Source organism: Eubalaena glacialis, chromosome 18 (assembly GCF_028564815.1).
Source record: "Eubalaena glacialis isolate mEubGla1 chromosome 18, mEubGla1.1.hap2.+ XY, whole genome shotgun sequence".
Taxonomy (NCBI): domain Eukaryota; kingdom Metazoa; phylum Chordata; class Mammalia; order Artiodactyla; family Balaenidae; genus Eubalaena; species Eubalaena glacialis.
The window spans coordinates 59,635,917-59,650,410 of NC_083733.1; the positions used below are offsets into that span (position 1 = coordinate 59,635,917).

Consider the following 14,494-nt stretch of genomic DNA (forward strand, 5'->3'; position numbering starts at 1 on the left):
CCAGCATGACCAGCTGCCCCCTATTCTGACCAGTGTTGAGGGCTAGCTTCTCCCAGGTAACCAGTGAAATCTCACCCCCATCCCCCAGCCAGCATCTAGGGATTTTGTCCCAGTCAGGCCTGGCTTGTGAGGAGCCGTGCACAGTCTGATCTGTGATCCCAAGTCTGACCTGTGACCCTTCCTTCTGACCCATGGCAGGGGCTCCTCCTCCCTTCCCTCAGGTGCCCTGGCCTCCTCCCCTCCCCCACTCACCTGCTACTGCCAGCCTGATTCTCTTCCCCTCCCCCCAAAGTTGGGAGGGAGTGAAGGGAAGAGAAAGAGAGGAAGGGGGGGTGGCATTCCTGGGATTCCCTGGATGGGGGGAAGAGAGGGAGGGCCCTACGGAAGAGAGCAGAGGAAAGAGCACCCCACGGCCCCAGTATCTATCACAGAGGCCTGGGCAGACCTGGGATTTGAAGACCATTAGATACAAGAGATTGAACTGGTGGGTTCCAGGCCACTGGTCAGACAGGAAAGCAGCCTGGCGCACAGGCCACTGGGGAGGCTTCACAGGGCATACTGGGAGAAGCTGTTCTAGGCCTCTGGTCAGGCTGGGGATTGCTGGTTGGACTAGGGAGGCCAGTGCAGGCCACTCGTTGGACCGGGGCCAGCTGTTTTAAAACGATGAGGCGAGCCCAGGCCACCGGCCATGGTGGGAACGAGTCCCCCGGTCAGATTGAGGGGGAGAGAGAGGGTCCGCGGTTGTCCAGTGAGGTCCCCGCTCGGGACACCGGCTGGACTGGTCAGTCAGGCCACCCTCCGCGGGCGCTGGTCAGCCTGAGCCTGACACCCCGCGGGCTGGGGGCGGAGGGAGCCCCGCTCCCGGCTGAGCGCCGGGAGGTCGGCTCCGGGCAGTGGGAGGTCCTGGCCCGGCGCCCGGGTTTGGGGGGATCGAGGGGGGCCGGGCGGGGCGGGGCTACCTGGGGCGGGGCCTCCTCGCTCCAGCCCTGCGTCCGCCGTGCCCCAGCCCGGGCCCAGTTGTTTCCTCCGCTGCCGCCGCGCCCGCCGCGCCCGCCGCGCCCGCCGCGCCCGCCGCCGCCGCCGCCGCCGCCGCCGCCCGCCACCTTGAACATGGAGCCCCCGGACGCCCGGGCCGGGGCGCGCAGGGCCCCGCGGCTGCTGGTGTTCGCGTTCCTGCTGGGGGCGCACCCAGGTATGGCTCGGGCTGAGAGCAGGGGGCGGCCCCTGGGGGCCCCCGGGAAGGGAAGAGGGGAGGGGCTTTTACCGACCCAGGAAGCCTAACCTGGGGACGCCAGGGAGGAGGGATATGGGAGCATGGGGTGCCCCTCCCAGTGAGAGACCTGGGGACAGCCAGGCAGAGGGGCTGGGGATCCACTGCAGTGGGTTAGAGGCGACCTGAGAAGTCGCGGGACCCAGGAGCGCGGGCTCTCCGCTCCCTCCCCTACTCAGACCCTGGGATCTGCCCCCAGAGGTCCAGGCTTTCAGTGGCTGGAGCTTTCCCCGGCACAGAAGAGACCAAAACAGATCTCCCCGCTCAAAAGTTGTCAAGTTTTGAGAGGGTCAGGGACGCTGTGGCTAGAAACCAACAAGTCACATGCATTTGAGGGTTCTCCCCCATGTAGATTCAGAGCCCAAACTCAAAAAGACCCGCCTGCCCCGCCTCCACCTCCATGGGAAAGGGCTGGGGCACCAGCCGTGACAGCGGAACCAAGTGTTTCCAAAGGACAGTGCCCCCTTCCCGGAGGCCCCAGATGATAAATCCACACACCTGCATGGTGGTGGGAGGAGGGGAGAAGGCCCTGACGGGCTGGCAACAGAGGGACAGAGAGATGAGAGAACTGCGGGAGAGAGAGATCTCTTCGTCTGCCCTTGCTGTCTGCCGCTCAGCCCCAGCCCATGGCACCAGCTTGCTCCCACCTCCCTCCCAGGGGGCAGGCCTGAGCCACAGGTGGGTGCCTGGGAATCCAGGCCCCTGGCACAAGCATGGCAAATAGTGGGTCCCCAGGGGCAGAGCTGGGCCAGGCTGGGCGGGGAAGGGAACGGAGGTTCTAAGAACTGAGAGCTCAGGCCAGGATGCCAGCCCAGAGAGTGAAAGAGCTTGCTTTCCCGATGCGAGCAGCTCTATCTGCCAGGATCCTGGGACAGGAGTGCCGGCCCTCAGCTCCCTTCTCCCTCGGGACCCAGGATCCGGGGCCTCAACCCTATACTGTTGTGAGGTGACACACTGCTCTATCAAAGAGTCAGAGGGCCCAAGGAGCGGGTAGGGGGCTCGGGCAGGTCTGAGCCAGCCGGTCCCTCCCACATTCCTGAAACCTGCCCAGCCCTGTCCCCCTCACCGCGCCCACACACCCACCCTGCCTCGGCTCAGGCCCAGACCCAGCCTCCCACCCCTGAGGGAGAGGGCCAGGGGCAGGGCCGGGCCACATGGAGACTGAGAGAGACGCAGAAACCGGGAAACTAAGAGATGGAGACCCAGGGTGAGGGACACACATGCAGAGGCGGTGGCTAAGATGAGAGAGAGATGGTTATCCCACATCACTGTGCCAAGCCCTATGCAAAGTGCTGGAGGCAAAGGAATGAGCCCACCCAGCCCTGCCCTTGAGGGGCGTTTGGTCTAGTGAGAAAAGCAAGGACAGACACGATTTGAGCCCAAGAGGATCGAATGGAGGCCACCAGGGCCCTGGGTGGCCCAGGGGAGGAGCGCTTAGTTCTGCAGGTGAAGGACGAGATGGAGAGAAATGCTGATGGGATCTGAAGCTCAGAGGCGCAGAGATGAGAGATGAAGGGAGAGAGGAGCTGGGTCCTGGGGGAGGAAGGGCTGGGGGCTTGGATCCTGGGGCTGAGGGAAGAGGGGTTGGGGGCCTGGATCCTGGGTCTGAGGGAGGAGGGGCTCGGGGCCTGGATCCTGGGGCTGAGGGAGGAGGGGTTGGGGGCCTGGACTCCTGGGTCCTGGGGGAGGAGTGTCTGGAAGACTGCCTACTGGTGGTGGTGGGAGAGAGCTCAGTCGCCCTCCCGCAGGTGCCAAGGCCGAGGTGCGCCTGTCTGTGCCCCCTCTGGTGGAGGTGATGAGGGGGGAGCCTGTCACTCTGGACTGCACCCCTTTGGGGGCCCATGACCATTTCATGCTGGAATGGTTCCTGGTGAGTGCTGCTGGCTGGGGGCCAGGGGATGCCAGAGGGGGGCCTGAGAGTCAGGGCGCAGTGGGGCTGCAGATGTTCATTCCCTCATCAGAGCCCAAAGGCCCCTAGAAGCTCCACTAAGCTGCCTTTCCATTTTACAGGTGGGAAAGTGGAGGCCCAGCAAGGGGAAGGCCCTCTCCAGGGTCCCCTGGTGTGCGGGCACAGCCGAGGCTAGAATGAAGAAGTCCCCGTTCAGAGCGCTGGCTCTTGAGAGAGGACATTTAGAGGCAGACACCCAGAAAGCAAGAGCCTGGGGGGTGGGACTAAAGAGAAAAAGAAAAGAAGGGGGAGAGACAGGGAGGGAGAGGGAGACAGGTGGGAACAGAGTGAGATGGAGAAAGAGGGAACCAGAGAGAGGAAAATATGACAACAGACAGGGAGCGGGGGGTGGGGGGGGTGGGGGGGAGTGGGGGGGGGGTGGGGGGGTGGAGAGCGGGACAGAGGGACCAGAGAGAGAGAGAGAACGTGAGGCAAAGAGACCCACGGAGCAGCGGAAAGAAAGGGACATCGAGGGGGGAGGGCCGGGCTGGCAGGCAGCCCCCAGCTGAGGCGCTCCCCCGCCCACAGGCCGACCGCTCTGGGGTCCGCCACCGCCTGGCCTCGGCCGAGCTGCATGGCACTGAGCTCCAGGACAAGGTGCACGACTCCCGGGGCCGCAGCCCCCCATACCAGCTGGACTCGCGGGGGCGTCTGGTGCTGGCCGAGGCCCAGGTGGGCGACGAGCGGGACTACGTGTGCTTGGTGAGGGCGGGGGCAGCGGGCACTGCCGAGGCCACCGCGAGGCTCAATGTGTTCGGTGAGTGTCTGGGGCGCCCCCCGCTAGCCGCCCTGGGAAGGGGCAGGCCGGTGAGAACCCCGGGAAGGGGCTCCTGACAGTAACATCTCTCCTGTAGCGAAACCAGAGGCCACCGAGGTCTCCCCCAACAGAGGGACACTGTCTGTGATGGAGGATTTCGCCCAGGAGGTACCTCGGGCCACACCTTGATTCTAGGGTTCTGGGGGCAGAGGGGGCTGGGGACCTGGACTCCTGCATCCTAAGGTCAGGAGGGGCTGGAGGCTTGGGCTTCCACGTCTGAGGGGTAGGGTGCTGGGAGCTGGACTCCTGCGTCTGGCTGGGGAGAAACCCTAAGGGAGGCGGACCCAGACTTCAGGGTCCTGGCTCCGAGCCCAGTGCGGGCCTGTGTCTGCCCCAGATAGCCACCTGCAACAGTCGCAATGGGAACCCGGCCCCCCAGATCACGTGGTACCGGAACGGGCAGCGCCTGGAGGTGCCCATGGAGGTGAACTCCGGTGAGTGGGCAGGAGCCCAGCTAGACTCCCCAGGGGCTGCGGCTGCGGCAGGGGCCGGGGCCGGGCTGGCTGACCCCCTCGTCCTTCCCGCTCTCCCAGAGGGCTATATGACCAGCCGCACCGTCCGGGAGGCCTCGGGCCTGCTGTCTCTCACCAGCACCCTCTACCTGCGGCTGCACAAGGCCGACCGGGACGCCAGCTTCCACTGCTCCGTGCACTACCGCCTGCCCACGGGCCGGCACGGCCGCCTGGACAGCCCTTCCTTCCGCCTCACCCTGCACTGTGAGTCCACGCCGGCCTCTGACCGCCCTGACCTTGGACTCTACACATCACTGTGGCCTGACCCTCCAGGCTGATCCATGACCTGCCACTCCCTTAGCTCGCGCAGCAGTTTGTACTGGCTTCTGGCCTTTGATCTCTGAGCTCAAATGGTAGCACAAGCCCCACCCTGACTTCTGACCGCCCCCCCATAGCACCCTGAACCCCACGGAGTTTCGTGACTAAACGTTGTGCCCCGTCCTTTCACACCACATTGGGTCCCCTGAATCTCACACTGACCTGTCACTCACACTGACCTCTGACCCTTGACCTGTTCTCTCAGCCTATCTCAACCTCTGACCTCCGGGTCCCTGATCTCAGAATAAGTGCGAACCTGAGCCTTGAAAGATAGAACCTCTAACCTTTCCCTGACCTCTCTCCCTTAATCCAGCCCTGCCTTTTACCGTTGACCCTGATCATGCGTCTGCCCTTTCCCTTAGATCCCACGGAGCACGTGCAGTTCTGGTTGGGCAGCCCGTCCACTACTGCAGGCTGGGTTCGCGAGGGTGACTCTGTCCAGCTGTTCTGCCGGGGGGATGGCAGCCCCAACCCGGAGTACACGTTTTTCCGCCTTCAGGTAACTCACCCCATCATTCCCTTGGAGCCGCCAACCTCTGACCTCTGCACCATATTCACCTGCACCAACTTCCGACCTTTCACCTGGGTGGTCCCTGGCTTAGCAAGGCACCTGACCGGTGTGACCCAGGAGCTATCAGGACCTCTGACCTCTGACCTCTGATTTGAGAGAGTCCTGACTCACTGTGATGCCTGACTTGGATGACCCCTGACCTAGCATGAACCTGCCAGCCTAAGGCATCTCCTGAACCAGGTTCCTCATTCCTGGTCCCCCAGGACAAGCAGGAGGATGTGCTAAAAACAAATCTCGAGGGGAACTTGACCCTGGAAGGGGTGCAGCGGAGCCAGAGCGGGACCTACGGCTGCAGGGTAGAGGACTACGACGCCGCCGAGGACGCGGAGCTCTCCAAAACCCTGGAGCTGCACGTGGCCTGTGAGAGCCCCAGGAGAGCGGGAAGGGGGGGTGCCTGGCACCAGCCGCCTCCTCACCCTCACCGCCCCGCAGCCTGCCTCCAACCCTTTCTATGGTCCCTGCCCTGGTCCAGATGCCCCAGGCCCCTCCAGTCTCCCACACAAGGCAGCCAGAGAGCCCTTTCCAAAGCACAAAAACCTGACCTTCCCCTGCTTGGAACCTGCCATGGCTCCCCAGTGCTCTCGGGAGAAAATCCACGTGCCTCACCATGGCCTTCAAGGCCCACCTGGCTGGCCTCACCTTCGGCGGACCCTTCTCCCGGCCAAGGCATTCTCCCCATCACACCACAAGCTCCTCTCCTCTTTCCTGCGATAACTCCCCATCTTCTCTACCATCCATTCCTGATCAATCTCATGGGTCCCAGTCTTCTAAGAAGCCTTCTCTGTCCACCTGCACCCAAGCCCTGTGTGAAGGCTCTGTCCCTCCTCGACGCTCCTTCCACCTCCCTTCCTGGGGCTAGACCCTGTGCCAGATGTTGGGGACACCTCTGTGAACAAGACAGCCCAGTCCCTGCCACCACAGAGCTCCAGGTCCGGTAGGGGAGACAGATGGTAAACGCTGAACAAGACACTTTGAGTAGCGATCCTGCGTCTACAGGGACTAACACAGAGGGATGGGATAAGGAATTGCCTGGCGAGCAGGGATTATTTTACATTGGGGGTGTTGGAGGCTGCATCCCTAGGAAGCAGATTCTGACTGCAGGCAGGAAATTTACGGGGAGTGCCTTGGGATCCACACCTATTGGGGGGTGGGGAGGGGAAGGAAGCAGGATTGGGCAGGGGGGGAAGTTGGGCTTCAGTCTAAGGAAGACCTCGGTTGGCCCCGCAGGGCACTTGGAGGCTGGGATATCCCCAGTTGGGGCGTGGGGGCCGGGCCTTTATACCCCCCCACATCAACCCATTATTGGATGTGGGCTGCCTGGGGGAGGAGGGGACATGACCTTGAACGAGGGGCTCTCTGAGGCTCAGGCAGTTTCCAGAGACGGCTGACAGCTGAGGGCTGACAGCTGACATCCTTCTCAACAGCTGGGGGAACAAATCCTTCAGTGCCAAAGGGGAAGCCTGAGTGTCCACGATAGAGGGTCAGAGAGGCATCTCTGAGAAGGGGGAATTTGAGTAGGAAACCAAAGAATGGAATCAGAAATACAAAGAGCCCAAAAAAGAGCATTCCAAGCCAAGCAAACAGCACGTGCAAAGGCCCTGAGGCAGGACCCAACTTGGCATACTGTAGAACAACAGGGAGAGAATAGGGTAGCTGGAGCTCCTGGGATAAGGGGGGAGGGTGGGAGATGAGGTTGAAGCAGTGGGCAGGGTCGACCAGGCAGAGTCTTTTGGCTTCATCAAGAAATGTGGCCTTGATGCCCACGGTACTGGGGAATCACCGCAGGATTTTAAGCAGAGGCAAGGGCTGACCAGTGTGTGTTTTGAAAAGATCCCTCCGGCTGCTCAGCAGAGGATGGACCAGAGAGGCTAAGAGTCTTGCCCAGTAGGGAGACCAGTGAGGAGGTGACTGCAGCCATCAAGGCAGTTGGACCCTGGGGTCAGAGATGGAAAGAAGTGAGAAGATCCATTTGGGGGGGCAGAGCAGAGAAATATTTGATAAAAGGATGGGTAGTACAGAGGAGAAGGCCAGGGTTTGGGTGGTAAGTCAGAGAAGGAGCACCTCACACCTCCAAGGTTACCCATTAACCTTGGGCCCAGACATCAGCTCTGGAGGCAAGTGGTCGAGGTGGGCATGTATTTTGGAGTTAGACTCCCAGATCTGGGCTCGAGGGCCCGGCTGGGAGAGTGGAGAGTTCATGGCGCTGGGGAGAACTTGGCATTCTCTGCTGACGATTGTCCATTCACGTCTGCACCCCCAACAGCCCTGGAGAGTCCCTAACCGAGTGGGTGAGGGTCCGGGGAAGGTGACAGTCTGTACCCCCCTCCAGACCTGGACCCCCTGGAGCTCAGCACTGGGGAGGAGCTTTCCTTACCCCTGGGCAACAGTACAACCTTGACCTGCTCCGTGCGAGGCCTGCCCGCCCCAGCCCTACGCTGGACCAAGGTGAGAGGGAAAGACGTCCCCCCAGCACAAGACCCCCCGCTTCCGTCGACCCCTCCCTTCTCTCACGGCTGGCCTGGCCTGCTCTTTCTCTCCCCACCCAGGACTCGGTACCCCTGGGGGACAGCCCCACACTCTCCCTCCGCTCCATCACCTTCGATTCCGCCGGCACCTACACGTGTGAGGCCTCCATGCCCACGGTCCCCGTCCTTAGTCGCACCCGGAGCTTCCAGTTGCTGGTCCAAGGTTTGGGGGCGGGAGCAGGCTTGAACAGGGGTAGTGTGGGAGAGTGGGGGGCCAGGACCAAACAAGACAGGGGTCCACGGCTGGTCCTTCTCTCTCTCCTCGTTCTCTCTCCCTCTGTCCCCTTCCCCGGGGTGCCTCCCGCTCACCTCCTTCCCACCCCACCACCCCCAGGGCCACCAGAGTTAAGGGCAGAGGAGACTCAGCCCAAGGCAGAGGGCAGCTGGAGGGAAGGAGATGAAGTCAGGCTGATCTGCTACGCACGCGGCTACCCAGAGCCCAAACTCAGCTGGAACCAGTTGGGCGGCAGCGTAAGGGACCCTCCTCTGCATCCTGAACCCTCTGGGACCCTTCCCAAGTCCCTGCCCCCTCAACGGCCCAAGCACTGTGTCACCCACCCCACGCCCCTCCGCCGACCACTTCCTCTTCACCTCTGCCCTCACCCGAGCCCTTGACCCCGTGAGCCCAGGCCTGACACGAGCCTCCACAGCTAGCAGAGCCAGCCCCCGGAGGCCAGGGCTGGGTGAGCAGCTCCCTGACCCTGAAGGTGACCAGTGCCTTGAGCCGAGATGGCATCTCCTGTGAGGCCTCCAACCCCTACGGGAACGACCGGCACGTCTTCCACTTTGGCACTGGTGAGTAACCACAGTGGTGGGACAGGAGCCGGGTGCGGGGCAGACAGAGCGCTGCTGGCTGACCACCTCCCGCTCCGTCCTGCCCTGCAGTGGCCCCCCAGACCTCCCAGGCTGGAGTTGCGGTCATGGCCGTGGCCATCAGCGTGGGCCTGCTGCTCTTCGTCGTGGCCGCCTTCTACTGCATGAGACGCAAGGGGCAACCCGGCTGCTGCCGGCGGGGGGAGAAGGGATCTCCGTGAGTGGCCTGCCACCTTGAAATTGACCTCTCGAACCCAACTCTGACCTCACCCCCAACCTCTACCCCAAACCAACCACATCCCCAACTCCAGCTCTGTCACCAGTAAGGTGCCGTCCCATCTCCAACCTCAGACCTGATCCATGACCATCCCCTCCCCCATCCTCATCCCCAGCTACAACCCCACCCAACCCATAAGCACCTCCTGACCCACCCCAAGCCCACCTTAACCCCAGTCCCATCCCCAGTCTCATCCCCACCTCTGATCCCAACCCCAACCCATAACTATGCCCAAACCCACCCCAACCCCAGTTTAACCCCATCTGTACCCCAGCCTCCTCTGTCCCAACTCCAACCCCATCTCCAGTCCCAACCCCAAACCCAGCCCATAACCATCACCAAACCCGTCCCCGTCTAACCTCCTCCCCAACCCCAGCCATGTCCCTAACCTCACTCCAAACTCCAGCTTCCTCTTCATCCCCAACCCCTCCCCCAGCCGCATCCTCAACTCCAGCCGGTACCCAGCACCAAACGCAGCTTCAGCCACATCCGCATCCCCAAGGCCCCCCCTGCAAACCCCATCCCATTCCCATTCCTAACTCCAAACCCATCTCCATCTGACCTCATCTCCAAGCGCAGCCACACGGCCACCCTCGGCTCCAGTCCACAGCCATCCCCACACCCATCCTCCAAACCGACCCCAGCGACATCACCAGCTCCAACTCCAACAGCACCTTCGACCGTGGCCTCAGCCTATCCGCAACCCCAGTGCCACTACCACCTCCTACCCCGTCCCAACCCGTTCCCACCCATCCCCAAGTCCATCCCCATCCAACACACGCCGTGCCCAGCTCCTTCCCCGGCCGTGACCACCTCCACCATGCTGCCTCCTCCTGCTAGGCCACCTGGGGAACCAGAGCTGAGCCACTCGGGGTCAGAGCGGCCGGAGCAGACAGGCCTTCTCGTGGGGGGTGCCTCTGGAGGAGCCAGGCATGGGAGCAGGGGCTTTGGAGATGAGGTGTGTGAGGGCCTGGGCACCCTGGTGAGAGGGGACTGCCGGGGGTGGAACAGCCTCTGTGGGCCCAGGCTGACCCCTCCATCTTCTCCCTAGTGCTGAACCCGAGGACCTCCCAGAGGCAGTCACTGAACCCGACCTGGAGTTGCGGGCACCAGAAAACCAGCCCTGCTCACGCCTCCACCTGCCCCCGCCTTCCCGGCCTTCCCTCATCTCTCTCGGGCCCTCCCTTCCTTCCTTTGTAGGCTGGGCAGGGACCACAGCAGCCCTACCGCTGCTGGGAGGGAGGAGACCTTCCTCCAGGGAGTATGACTCTCCCAGGCCCCAGAATAGCTCCTGGACCCAAGCCCAAGGCCTGGCCTGGGACAACACTCGAGGGTCGGCTGGCCGGGGCTATTTTTACCTCCTGCCTCCACTGCTGGTCCCCCCACCTGATGTCCTGCTGCAGAGTCTGACACTGGATCCCCACCTCACCCCCCGCCCTGCCCTCGCCCCCTCATCTGTGGACACTGGAGTCTGGAATAAATGCTGTCTGTCACGTGGACACCATCCTGTGGCCAGAGCCGCCTCTGGGGGATGAAAGGGGAAAGAGGCACAGGTGATTCTCCCCTCCCCCCTGGCCCTCCCGCCCCCTTGCTGGACCTCGGGAGAATCTGATGTCATGGAGAAAGAAATGAGAGAGAGAGAGAGAGAGAGAGAGAAAGAGGTGACTCAGCTGGATGAGGGTGGATGGTGCTGGGGGTCCAGAGGGAGCTGAGCCTGGTCCCTGAGGACCAGTGCCTATTTGCGGGGTGGGGTGCTGCCCTCTTAAGTAAAAGTTCTCAGTCTCTCTTGCCGGAGACCCAGGGGAATTGAAGCTTCCAGAGGAAAAGCTCTCTCTGAGCCGTAGAGTGGATGGAATTAGGGATTTAGCTGTCTACTCTGAGGGTGGCCTGGTGCCTGCAGCTGAGGACTCCCTGGGGGAGGAGGGGTGACTTGGAGGAACCCCAGTGAAGGGGCCTGGGGCAGGGAGAAGAGAGGGTAGAAATGGCAAGGCCAGCTAGAGAGACTTACTGAGGCAGAGGAAGAGGGATTTGAAAGGAGGATGGAGAGGCTTAAGGGGAGGTAGAGGGATGGACTGGGGCAGCTCAGAGAAGAGAGAGCCATTGAGTCAGACAGACAGAGATTTGGGGAGAGAGGCAAAGACAGACAAATACAGGCATACCTTGGACCTATTTCCAGTGCAGTTCCAGACCACGGCAATAAAGCGAATATCACAATAAAGCGAGTCACATGAATTTTTTGGTTTTCCAGTGCATGTAAGTTATGTTTGCATTATACTGTAGCCTCGGAAGTGTGCAATAGCGTTATGCCGAAAAAAACAACGTGGGACTTCCCTGGTGGCACAGTGGTTAAAAATCTGCCTGCCAATGCTGGGGACACGGGTTCGAGCCCTGGTCAGGGAAGATCCCACATGCCGCGGAGCAACTAAATCCGTGAGCCACAACTACTGAGCCTGTGCTCTAGAGCCTGCAAGCCACAACTACTGAGCCCGTGTGCCACAACTACTGAAGCCCGCGTGCCTAGAGCCCCTGCTCTGCCACAAGAGAAGCCACCGCAATGAGAAGCCCACGCACCACAACGAAGAGTAGCCCCCGCTCACCGCAACTAGAGAAAGCCCACGCCAGCAACGAAGACCCAATGCAGCCAAAATAAATAAATTTATTTAAAAAACCAAAAAAACAAAAAAAAATGTACATACGTTAACTAAAAAACACATTCTGGTTAAAAACACTAATCATCATCTGAGCCTTCAGTGAGTCAGAGCAGTCACATCAAAGATCACTGATCACAGGTCATCATAACAAATAGAATAACAATGAGAAAGTTTGAAATATTGCAAGAATTATCAACAGAGACACGGACTGAGCAAAGGCTGTTGGAAAAATGGCGCCAATAGACTCCCTCGACACAGGGGCGCCACGAAGCTGCAGTTTGTAAAAAACGCAGTATCTGGGAAGCGCAATAAAGCAAAGTGCCATAAAGAGAGGTAGGCCTGTAGAGACAAAGACAGAAACACAGAACTGGGATTCAGAGAGATGGTTCCAGTTAGAAAGGAAGAGAAAAAATGTTTGAAAGAAGCAGCTCCGAAGCAGTGGGAGGGGGCTGGGGGGGCAGACGTGTGACTTTGGGCAAGTGACTTCACCTCCCTGAGTCCATCAGATGGAGATAAATCACACGTGGGCCGTGGATGGCCACGGTGAGGAGTGGGAGCAGCCACCCCTGTGCAATGCATGCTGGGAGGTCTCTGCACGTGACCCCACCCCCTGTCATCAGTTTACTCAGCCACAAAATGGACCAAGTGGGATCTGTGGTCGTGCGCAGTTGGAGCCATGCGAAGTTGATGCTATGGGAGCCTCCTTGTAGGGAACTGAGCAGATGCCCAGAGGCCCCAGAGCTCACAGTGGCTGAATAAAGGTGCTCAAATCCCATGGTTTATTGAATCAGATTAAAACAAACGTGAGAAGCAAGAGAGTTGGGGCGCAAGCAATCAAAGGGCCCCCTACCTGACCTCTGGTGTCCATGTGGCTCTCTTGTCCTTTCACTGTGGTGTGGTCTCCATGCCCAGAGTCGAGGGGGAGCCAGGAGGTTCTGCATCCAGAAGATGCCAGGGCCACATGGGGGCAAATGCGCTCGGCCACACCTGCAGCTGGAGGAGAATGTGCTTGGTAGCCATGGCTTTTACCTGCATGACATACGTGGGCACAGGACTCACCAAGCAGAGCGAGAGTCACCAGCAAGAAATACCTTAAGGACTCTCAGATACTTGGGGCTTACTCGATCTTTCCATCCTTCCCCTCTACGTTCAGCTCACATTTTTTTTTTTTATCGAAGTATAGTTGATTTACAATGTTGTGTTAGTTTCTGATGTACAGCAAAGTGATTCAGTTATACATATATATACATTCTGTTTCATATTCTTTTCCACTATGGTTTATCACAGGATATTGAATAGAGTTCCCTTGGACCTTGTTGTTTATCCATTCTATATGTAATAGTTTGCGTCTGCTAATCGCAAACTCCCAATCTATCCCTCCCTCCCCAACTGAATATTCTTTAAAAAAAAAAAATACAGCAGGGCTTCCCTGGTGGCGCAGTGGTTAAGAATCCGCCCGCCAATGCGGGGGACACGGGTTCGAGCCCTGGTCTAGGACGATCCCACATGCCGTGGAGCAACTAAGCCCGTGCGCCACAACTACTGAGCCCGCGTGCTGCAACTACTGAAGCCCGCATGCCCAGAGCCCATGCTCCGCAACAAGAGAAGCCACCACAATGAGAAGCCCGTGCACCGCAACGAAGAGTAGCCCCCGCTCACTGCAACTAGAGGAAGCCCTCGTGTAGCAACGAAGACCCAATGCAGCCAAAAATAAATAAATAAAATAAGTAAATTAAAAAAAAATACAGCAGACACACATAAAAATCATAGAGTGGTTGGGAGAATTTGATAACTGTGGAAAGTGTTTGGTTGGTACAAAGCCTTGCACAGAGCATGTGTTCAGTATGTGTTTATTATTATTATTGTTATTATTATTATTATCATCATCATTCATGGAAAATGGAGGGACAGAAAGAAAAGCAAGGAAGGGACCAGGTGGAGAGAGGTACCACTCTAAGGGCAGATATTGGTGAAGGGGGATTTGGGGAGCTGGAGGGGGAGTGAACAGATGGCTGGGGGAGGGGAGAGAGGGGACCCCAGGGAGGAAGGGGTGCTCCGCCCAGCACCTGGTCCCCGAGTTAATGAGGGGAGGGTCCTGGCCTGCCTCCCAGTAGGGCATATATTGCATAAGATCCCTCATCTGCATGGCATCCCAGGCAATTTGCATACAGATGGTAGCCTGCGCCCTCCTCAGTCTGACCCCTCCTCCCACCTTGGCCAAGGGTCTGAGGGAAGGGGAGGGGGGAGGAATGAGCCACCAGGATCTGGGGCTCCAGGAAGTAAAGGCAAATTTGGAGTAGACTCCCCTTGCTCCTCAACTTTCTGTGGCTCCCTATTGCTTTCAGGAGCATAAGCCACCCTTCACCTGGCGTTCAGGACCTGCTAAGATGTTGCCCCTCACACACCCACTGCTCCCTCTCTCACACCTTGTGCCTTTGTGACTTTACTATTCCTCCCACCTGGAACGTCCTTCCTCGTTTTCTCCAGCTGTAACAAGGCTTGCCTGTCCTTCAAAGCCAGGACATCTTGAAGAATTCTGACAAGTTTTCACTCCCCATTCCTTGTCCTTGGAACTTTACTGGAATTTGTGCCACCTCTGGACTCGTACAGATTTTATTAGTAAAGATATGCTTCGTTGCAAATGACAAAAAACTGAAGCCAAAAAGTTGTGTAAGTGAAAAGGGAAAATTATTCACTCATATAACCAGGAAGATCAAAGGCAAAGGCTGACTACCTTCAGGCATAGCTGGATCCAGGGGCTCAAATAGTCTCATCAGAAAACTGTCCTTTTC

At 59.3% G+C, this 14,494-nt stretch overlaps 1 protein-coding gene across 1 annotated transcript; it reads left to right on the forward strand.

Moving 5' to 3' along the window:
* Positions 1-1,069: 1,069 nt before the first annotated feature.
* Positions 1,070-11,269, forward strand: BCAM (basal cell adhesion molecule (Lutheran blood group)). Its single transcript, XM_061172335.1, has 15 exons — positions 1,070-1,192; positions 3,019-3,140; positions 3,747-3,975; positions 4,073-4,143; positions 4,373-4,469; positions 4,569-4,751; positions 5,228-5,364; positions 5,640-5,796; positions 7,766-7,881; positions 7,983-8,124; positions 8,296-8,432; positions 8,612-8,756; positions 8,847-8,991; positions 9,892-10,009; positions 10,103-11,269. The coding sequence occupies exons 1-15, from the start codon at positions 1,111-1,113 to the stop codon at positions 10,106-10,108; spliced, it is 1,887 nt and encodes a 628-aa protein (XP_061028318.1). The 5' UTR covers positions 1,070-1,110; the 3' UTR covers positions 10,109-11,269.
* Positions 11,270-14,494: the final 3,225 nt, after the last annotated feature.

What these genes read in the sequence shown, in the direction of transcription:
- BCAM (XM_061172335.1), top strand. Translation starts at nt 1,111, where the DNA reads ATGGAGCCCCCGGACGCCCGGGCCGGGGCGCGCAGGGCCCCGCGGCTG. An exon ending in GCCCATGGAGGTGAACTCCG is followed by an intron (nt 4,470 to 4,568) that starts GTGAGTGGGCAG and finishes CCGCTCTCCCAG; the next exon opens with AGGGCTATATGACCAGCCGC. An exon ending in CGGGGGGAGAAGGGATCTCC is followed by an intron (nt 8,992 to 9,891) that starts GTGAGTGGCCTG and finishes TCCTCCTGCTAG; the next exon opens with GCCACCTGGGGAACCAGAGC.